Consider the following 9,029-nt stretch of genomic DNA (forward strand, 5'->3'; position numbering starts at 1 on the left):
AGGACACTGGGTGTGAAATGTTCCACAGGATGGCTGTGAGGACACTGGGTGTGAAATGTTCCACAGGATGGCTGTGAGGACACTGGGTGTGAAATGTTCCACAGGATGGCTGTGAGGAGGCGAGAGGAGGGGACTTCAGAGACCTCGCCAGCAACTACAACGCATGGAACAACTCTGCAGTGTGACTCAAGCAAATGGGCTCCACACAGACGTGGCAGAATAATCGCGGGCACGTGCAGACGTGCTGGGCATTGACGTGACATTAGTCCTGTGAGATGTGCTAATGGCATTTGTGTTAAAATGTCCAAAAAGAGGCAGAGTGAAAGGTATAGGGATGAAATGACATGATGCCTGGGGTTTGTTTCAAGATATGTCAGCAATGAGAAAAGGGAGAGAGGAAACACAGGTGGGAGATCGGAGAAATGCTACATCTGGGTGAGGGGTGCACGGTGACCCACGGCACCAGTCTCCTTTCTTTTCATATTTTCTGCTCTCTGAACATTTTCATAATGCATATTATAGTAAATAAACTCCTATCACAATGAAAAGACTCAACTGGTCACCACCTAAAACCACCCTCTGCCCCTCCACCGTATCACCAGTGGCAGACGCAGGATGTGGAGACACAGAACCCAGAGATGCTGTGCCTAGCACAGTGCCTGGCAAGGCAGGCACTTGATAAATAATAATAGGTAACGCTTCCTGAGAGCTGCTCTAAGCACTTTTCCTGAATTGACTCGTTTCACCCTCACAACACCTCTATGACGCAGGTGCAGTCACCATGCCCATTTTGGAGACGAGAAAACAGGCACAGAGAGTTATCCTACTTGCTCAAGGCCACACAGCTGGAAGAGGCTGAGGTGGGCTTCAATCCTGGGCCATCTGGCCCCTGCTCCTCACCACCCTCGGGTGGGGTCCCGCCCCAGTGCCCGCCCCCTGACCTGTGCGGACCAGCTCGCCAATGAGCTCCTCCTTCATGCGGATGTTGATGGCCAGCTCCCGGATCTTCTGCTGGGCTTGGGCCAGCCGCCACTCAGAGGCCATGGCAGCGGGGCCCTGGCGCAGCCGAGCGTGGGCCTTGCTTCCAGCAACTGCTGTAACAGGCTGACTGTCAAGGCTGCTGCCTCAACTGACAGTGGGGCAGGCAGGGGAGGGGAGGGGAGAGGCATGCCCTGCGTCCCACAGCCAGGGGTGACGTGTGGACTGCCCGGGGGGCCAGTGCAGGACCACGGAGGGAAGAAGGATTCAGGGCCCTCTCTGCACCCAGCCAGCTCACCTCTGGGCCCTGGGATAGCTGCGCCCAGCTCCTCAAGGTGAAGCTCTGAGCCCTTCCTATCGGGCGGGCTCCCTGGGCGGGGCCCCCCCCTCTGGCTCCACCTGCTGATCCCGTTCCTGGAGGGCAGAGCAGGATCAGTGTAAGCCAGGGGGGTCGGTCTGGCAGAACTCTGAGGCCAGGAGCCAAGCTTAGGGGACACAGGGCGGCTGGGGGCACCAAGGGCCACCTTGGAGGCTGAGAACCAGGAGGCCTGGGCCCGCCCTTCAGCACGCCCACCCCGGCAAGAGCTCTTGGTTCAGAGCCCATAGCCCCGTCTGCTCTCCCCAAGGGGCCAACCAGGGCGATGCGGTGAAGGCACCCTGAGACCACAGCGGGATCTCCTCCAGCCCCACCCGGGCCCTGAGCCCGTCCGTGTCAGGTGGCGGCAGGTCCCACCCACCTGCGCAGGTGCAGGGTCCGCCGGGCCAGGTCCTCCTCCTCCTCCTTCTCCTCCTCCTCCTCCGACGCAGCTGAAGAGCCACTTCCCAGCCTGTCTACCTCCGCCAGCACCTTGGCTCCAGCCTCCCTGCCATCTGTCACCTGCTGGGGGCAGGCCAGGGTTCCAGGACAGGAGGCCCCAGGGGACCCTCCATCAGCTCTGTCCCATTACTAGACCTTCGCTCCGACCTCTGCCCTGCCTGGCATGCCCTCTGCACACCTCCACCTCCTCGGACCCTTCCTGACCTTCAAGACCTAGCTCAGAGGACACCTCTGGGAGGCGCTCCACTCTCAAGCTGGAGAGAGCTCCCCTCCCACCACCCCGCTCTAGCTCCCACAGCACCTGGCACTCCTCAGGGGACAACCTGCCCTTTCCATCCTATATATGGCATCTGCACCCGGGTCTTATCATCCCACAGCTCTCTGCTGGAGTGGCAGTGCATAACAGACTTCTGCCAATGCACAGCCTCCCACCCTTAGGCCCTCAGGAATTCAGAGCTGAGACAACCCAGAGCTTTCAGGCAGATGCAGGAGCAGCCCTTGTCCAAAAGGCCCCAAGTGACACAACAAGAAGCAGGAAACCAGGCTCAGGGAGAAGATTAGGGCTCATGGAAAAGTGAATTTTCAAAGAGAGGCATCCAGAGGAAGTGGCCTCAGAGATGATGAGCTCCCCGTCTCTGGAGGTGTGCAAGCTTCCCACGTAGTGCTGGAAGCCAGAACCCCCTCTGAAACCTCCTCACTCCACGCAATCTCCAGCTACCCCAGTGTTGCCCAATGGCACCAGACCCTTCTGAGAGGCCCTACAGAGTCACCCATATCTTAGCCCTTCCTCTAGGGACACCAGGAAAGGGCATCTCACAGCTGGTCCCATGAAAGCATGGACTGAGGAGCACATTCCCCAGCATGGCCCTGCTCCTGCCGGAGCCTGCCCAGTCCAACAGGCCCAGCACACACCCAGCCTCACCACCTCCTCACCTCTCCCCAATTCTCAGGGTCAACTTGATCTTCAGGAAGGCAGGCAGGGGGCACCATGCCCAGCACACGGGTGTGGGCACCCCCCAGGGGGGCGGTGTGAGGCCGGGGCACAAAGGACCCCGGAGGCAGGCCCTGCAGGAGCCCCGGGGCGCCCCAGCCAGGCCGCACCAGCTCTAGCCGCAGCCGCAGCTCCGCCATCTCCTCCTGCTGCTCACGCAGGCGGTCGCTCTGCAAGACATGGTCCCGGTGCTGATGCACTGATGTAGGATGCAGATGTTGGACAGGGCGGGCAGGGATGCTGACAGACAGAAGTGCAGGAAACCAAACAGGTCCCCTTCAGAGAACAGCCTCCTTCAGAGGCTGCCCCGCCCTCTCGGGGCTGAAACTGAGGAGGGCCAAATACCTCTGAGACCTCTTGCCCCCCCCACCCCCACCCCAGCTCAGGCTCAAGCTCTCACTCCACCGGCGCAACCTCCCTCCCCCTCCATGGCAACCACTGCCACCAGAGGACGCCAGGAGTAATACAGACCTACTTGCCTGGTGACCAAAGAACCCGGCTCCAGGGTCCCCTCATGCTGCCCCTCCAGCCCCACCTCCCGTCCACGCGCATGACCATCCCGCACACCCAGCCGCACCATTCTGTTCCTCACCTCCACACTTTTGTTCGTATTGTACATCCCCCCACCTCTACCCACTCTGGCAGAACCCCCGCTGGCTAACTTCCTCTCATCCTGGGAAACTCAGCTCAGTTCCACCTCCTCAAGGAAACCTCCCCCACCCTCTGGAAGGGGGCAGCCCCACCTGCAGTTTGTACTGCTCCATGGCGTCCTCCAGCGCGGCCAGAAAGTCTCGGTTCTCCTCCTCCAGCCGGGCCACCTGGCTCTGCAGGGCCAGCAGCTGCAGCGCCCCCTCATCTTCCTACGGGGCAGGGAGAGAGGCTTCAGGGTAGGAGCCGGCAGGACAAGCCTGTCCGTCGCGGGACGCCCTGGCGCTCCCTCTGCCCCGCCAGGGGTTCCCCTTGCTACTCTGCTGCAAGCCCTGCCTGCAGTGGGGGCTCCACACCCCACCTGGTCTGCGGGCCCCTCTGCAAGCCATTCGGGCCGTCTCTTACAATTATTAATCCTGTTTTTATTAGTAATACCACCATTATTATTAGGAACAACTTTCTGAGCTCTGACCAGTGTGCTGGGCACTCGTTACACCTCCAGCCCTCACACGTCCCCTGGAGGGAGACACCGATGTTCTCCCTATTTTACAGGTAGACACTCCGAGGCTTGCTGAGGTTAAGGAAGGGGACCAAGGTCATCAAGTGCCTCTCAATCCCGAACGTGCTCTGCTAACGGGCAGGGGCACAGCTGGCCGTGTGAAGACCCTCTCCCCTGCCCTTTGCCCCCTTCCCGGGCCGCACCTGGCCCTTGGCCCCCTTGCGCGCGCCGGGCGCCTGCGCGGCCCGCTCCTCGGCCGAGGCGCTCTCGATGCCGCTGTCGGGCCCAGAGGCGGAGCTCAGGGCGCTGCGCTCGCCCTCGACGGCGCACAGCCAGTCGCGCACCTTGCGGGCGGCGGCGCCGGGCAGCCCAGGCTCGGCCTGCAGCTCGCGCAGGAGACTGTAGGCGGCGTCGGTGCGGGCCCGGTAGCGCGCGCACTCGGCGCCCAGGCGGGCGGCGGCCGCGGCGGAGGCGGCGGGGGGGCCCGGGCCGCGCCGGCCACGGTGGATGATGCGCGTCTCCGAGCGGTGTCGCGGCGGCCCCCGCGCGCCGGCCGCCGCCTCCTCGGGCGCGCGCTCGGCCTCCGGCCGCCAGTTGACGGTGGCGCGGTTGCGGATGTTCTGGGCGCGGCTGGCGTAATTGAGGGTGTTGAGGGTCTCGTCGAAGTCGGAGGAGGAGGGGCTGACGCAGGCGATCATCACCGTCTTGGCATTCCCCCCCAGCGAGTCTTTGAGGATGCTGAGGACGCCAGGCGAGGTGCGTCAGGGGCCGGTGGTCCTGACCCCGAATCGGGCTGATCCTCGGCCTAGTTCCCTGTGGCCAGATACCTTGGAGCACCCCAGAAGCCAGAGGGGGACCCATCCCCTACTCGCCTCCCCCAGCTCCACCCCAGAAGCCAAACAGGAGGCGTGACAGACAAGTGCGGCTCTGTGGACCCCTTCTCCCGCGGGCGGGCCATCAGGGGGGCTCACCGGGTGATCTTGGAGTCCCGATAGGGGATGTGGCTGCCGCGGCGCTGGGGGTCACCCAGGGCACTGATGACATTGCCCAGGGCCAGGAGGCTGCTGTTGATCTGGATGCTCTCCTTGAGCCGCTCGCCTGTGCTGCCTGTCTTGAGCACCCTCTCCGAGCCCGCCAGGTCCACGAAGTGGAACTTGGAGAGGAGGAGCTGGCCCGCAGCGGGGCGGGGCAGGCGGCTGGGGGCGCGCCCCCGCTGCTCCAGGGTCACCGTGAAGACTGTGTGCGAGCGGCTGGAGAGGTGGTTGAGGTGTGTGGCGCCTGTGTGCCGCGCTGCGTTGCCCATTTCCAGGAGACTCAGCACCTCGTCCAGGCCCTCCACATCCACTTCCTTCACCCCACACAGCACTGTGGGCACAGAAGGCCGATGGGCCCGGCAGGAGGAGCCTGAGACTGACCAGCCAGGAGAGCAGGCAGGGCTGGACAACCCTTCCCAGCTCCTCCCCACTCGGGGGTCCTTGCCGGGTGCCCAGGGTCCTGCCCATCCTGCTTTGGGATTGAGGGGCCCCAGCTTCCCCACGCCAACCTCGGTGCCTCTCACTCTGGGTACAGAAGTATTTCCCAGTTAGGTGGTACCCCACCCAGACAGGCAGCCACCCTCCAGCAGGGGAAGCCCCCTCAAGCCAGATGCCCCACTCCCCACCCGTGGAGGTCTCAGGATTTCCTCACCAACATTCCCACGGTCATCCTCCCGGAGCTGGATGTCACGGCTAGCGGTGCCCACCTCGAGCAGGTCTCGGAACTCCTCCTTGTACACTTCCAGGTAGGACACGTGCACGAGACAGTCAAGCAGGTCGTTCTCATCGATGAGCTTGAAGGCCTCGGCCATGGCCCGGGGGATGATGCCCTGCTCATCCTCATGGAGGGAGGCTGGGGAGACACCACGGGCCTCCTGCCGCCATGCCTTCAGCTGGACATGGCCCATGGCCCCACGGCCCCTGACTGCAGCTGGCGGATAGGGCTCCAGTGTGAAGGACAGGCTGGGCAGCTTGAGCTAGGCCATGCTCCAAGTGGTCAGGCAGAATTATAGAATTTCAGAGTTGGAAGCAACCTCTCATGGGTCAACCAGCCCCTTTCATGACGTAAGCATCCTCTCCACTACATCCCTCCCTGCCAGATCATCATGCCTTGGTTTGATTACTCCCCAGGACAGGGGGCTCATTACTATAGTCTATGCTCCATTATCTAAAGGACCTCCTAAATCTATCTCAAAGTAGTAATAAGAGGATGTTCAGAGCAGCACTGTCCCTCATAACTTCAAAAAAATGCAAACATCCTCAGTGCTCGTCCTAAGAGCCAACAGGGGCTCTGGTTAAATGAAGCACCTTCTGTTCACAATGGAATGCCAGGCAGCCATAAAAAATTAGATTGAAGAATTAGAATATTAGCTTGAAGAAAAATTAGATTGAAGATTGAAGCGAAACGTTCATGATGTATTGTTCAGAAAATAAAACAGGATACAAAAGAATGGGTACAATGTAATCCCATCTTTTTAAGTATAATAATTTTCACAGAGAAAGAAACTGTAACGCTAACAGAGTGAGTAGCTTCTGAAAGGCAGTTATCAAGTAAGTTTTATTTTGTGCTTGTGTTTTTCTCTGTTTTCCTTATTTTCCATGACAAACACGTACACAGTTATAATGTAAGAGAAAGCAGTTCATGCTATTTAAAAGGGGGCAGTTTCTTCAGTCGGCCCAAGCTCTCTCCCGAAACCTTGCACGAAGCCTCAGAGAAGCAGCCCTGCCCCTGTCTCTCCCAGGACAGTCCCCATGCCAACCACACCAGCTAGAACATGGATTGCTGACCCTCAGCAGCCATCCTGGCAACCTGCAGAGACAAGCTGACTTCCTGTGCCCTTCGTCCCCTGAGGTCCCCAGCGCCAGAGAGCATGGCCCCATCTCTGTGGAGTTGAGAAGCCACTCACCTCCAGGGATCCCTCCTTCCTGCCCTGCCCAGCCCACTGACATGGCTGGTCCCACCCTGGGCTGCAGATCTGTTTAGGAAGCCTGCGCTCCCTCCCCCAGCATCCCCACCTTCACAGGGAATGGCAGCAAGAGGGCAGGGGCAGAAACACAGGAGATACTGAGGCCACTCGACACGAAAATGGGTCCCTTACCCACACTGGCCTCCCCCATGGTGTACGTCTTCCCAGAGCCTGTCTGACCGTAGGCAAAGACGGTGGCATTGAAACCCTCAAAGAAAGCCTCGAGAAGGGGCTGCACGCAGGCCTGGTACACTGCCTCCTGCCCGGCATCCTCGTCCAGCACCACATGGAAGCCAAAGTGTCGGTCTCGGCCCAGGGTGACGCGACCGTGCCCCGGCTCCACCCTCAGGCAGCTCTGGTGCCCGTGTAGCAGCTCCTTGGGCAGCAGCGGGCGGACTCGAAGGGCCACCCTCACCGGGGCCTCCTCGGCCCCTGGCAGCCTCTGGGCCTCCAGACCCATGTCAAGGGAGGGCTGCTCCCGGCCCTACGGAGAGAGGAAGACGCCCTGCCGTCAGCACCTGTGCCCCGGGGCTGGACTCAGCCTGCAGGTGATGGGGAGCCAGGTCCTGCAACTCTGGACCTTGAAGGGGTGCAGAGGAGAGTGGTCAAAGTTCAGAACATCCTCCACGCCCCAGCCTGGTGCCCAACTGCCGCAGGGGCCATGATGCAGACCTACACAGTAACGTTTCCGGGCTCCCATCACTGGCAAAATCAGGTCCTCACTCCTCCACTCGACACCCAAGGTCTCCTGTGTTCCAGCTGCACCCTTCCCCTGTGACCCCATCTCTTAGAAGACACACATACATACACACACACAGAGCTCTGCTCTGTGCCCCCACCACTGCTCGCACACACACAAACTCACTCACCCACACACACTCATTCATACACACACACCCGGGCCTGCTCCCAGCAGCCACTGACCACTCTGTTGCAATTGCCAGATTCCCCGCGGGTCTCCCCGACCTCCCAGACCGGGAGCTGGGGGCTGGGTCCCTCCTGCCCCCTCGTGCTTTACCTCCAGCGCCCAGCACAGGTCTGACGCTTACTAGCGGCCCAACAGTGAATAATCTTCACCCAAGGAACTGCGCCCCCCTCCTCTCATCGCAGTCCTCGGGGCTCCCTACCCCGGGGCCCTCAGCACTTATTTCTCACTCTTGAACTTCTCTCGGCACATGTAATGGTCCGTTCATTCGTTCGTTCATTCAGTCCCTGCTGGGTCCGGGCCCTGGGGACACAGTTCGCGCACCCCTCGCCCCGAGCTGTTTCAGGCCCGGGCGCCCCGGCTTCTCCGCGCCCTGCTGGGCCCCAGCGCTCCGCGCACCGAAGGCGCGCGCACAACTCCAGCGGTGCGGCCGGGCGCCCGGGTAGGGGATCGGGGACCGGAGGCAACGGACACGCGACAGGAGCTCCCGGAAAGTTTGGAGAAGGGATCACACATGCGGCCCGGACCCTCGCGGCGTCGGCCTCGCTCCTCCCGCCCAGACTCGGGATGCCAGCCTCAGGCCCCCGACTTAGGGGAGGTGGGGGGCCTCCCGCCCGCCCAGGGAGGGGCCTCCAGGAGGCCGGTAAGCAAGGATGGGGGCTCCTCGTGCCCGGTCAGGGCTCCCAGGCGTGCCGGCTCCCCGTGACACCCGGCCCAGGCCAGCGCAGGGAGGGGGCGAGCGCGCGCCTCCCCCCACCCATCCCGGCTCGCGACCCCCACCCCCTCCCGGGCCCACACCCACCTGCTTGGGTGTCAGCGCAGCGCCACCGCGCTGCAGTCAGGCTCGGAGCCCGGGCGCGGCGCGCTCCGATGCCGTCACTGGGACCCCCGCCCCCCGAGACATCCCGCCCCTCACCCGCAACTCCGCCCGCCCGGGCGCGCGGGGGCGGAGGCGGGAGCCGGGCGGCGCCGCGGAGTCTGTCCGCAGACCCGGCGAGGCGGGACCGGGGGCGGGGCGATGCGGGGGCGGGGCCTCACCCGGGGGCGGGGCCACACGTCCGGGGACCCTAGCACCGCCCCGGGTCGCAATTCCAGCCGCAGGCTCGCCGAATTCTGGGGACCCTGCGACCACCAAGGCCGGCCTGGTTCTCCGAGCTGGAGATGCCCATT

At 62.4% G+C, this 9,029-nt stretch overlaps 1 protein-coding gene across 2 annotated transcripts in view; it reads right to left on the bottom strand.

The window, feature by feature from the left end:
- Window positions 1-8,764, bottom strand: part of KIF7 (kinesin family member 7) — a 15,829-nt gene extending 7,065 nt beyond the window's left edge. The window contains exons 1-10 of one of the 2 annotated variants that reach the window (XM_046654901.1): window positions 8,662-8,764; window positions 7,067-7,418; window positions 5,620-5,820; window positions 4,905-5,298; window positions 4,137-4,671; window positions 3,530-3,646; window positions 2,729-2,956; window positions 1,716-1,855; window positions 1,277-1,392; window positions 942-1,094 (exon numbers count right to left, since the gene is read on the bottom strand). In XM_046654901.1, coding sequence (XP_046510857.1) covers window positions 942-1,094; window positions 1,277-1,392; window positions 1,716-1,855; window positions 2,729-2,956; window positions 3,530-3,646; window positions 4,137-4,671; window positions 4,905-5,298; window positions 5,620-5,820; window positions 7,067-7,394 — 2,212 coding nt within the window. In that variant the 5' untranslated portion in view covers window positions 7,395-7,418; window positions 8,662-8,764. Of the gene's footprint in view, window positions 1-941; window positions 1,095-1,276; window positions 1,393-1,715; window positions 1,856-2,728; window positions 2,957-3,529; window positions 3,647-4,136; window positions 4,672-4,904; window positions 5,299-5,619; window positions 5,821-7,066; window positions 7,419-8,661 lie in introns of those variants that run through there. The other variant, XM_046654902.1, reaches the window with a different exon arrangement.
- Between the last annotated feature and the right edge of the window lie 265 nt (window positions 8,765-9,029).

The sequence above is a fragment of the Equus quagga genome, chromosome 2 (assembly GCF_021613505.1).
Source record: "Equus quagga isolate Etosha38 chromosome 2, UCLA_HA_Equagga_1.0, whole genome shotgun sequence".
In the NCBI taxonomy this organism is placed as follows: Eukaryota; Metazoa; Chordata; class Mammalia; order Perissodactyla; family Equidae; genus Equus; species Equus quagga.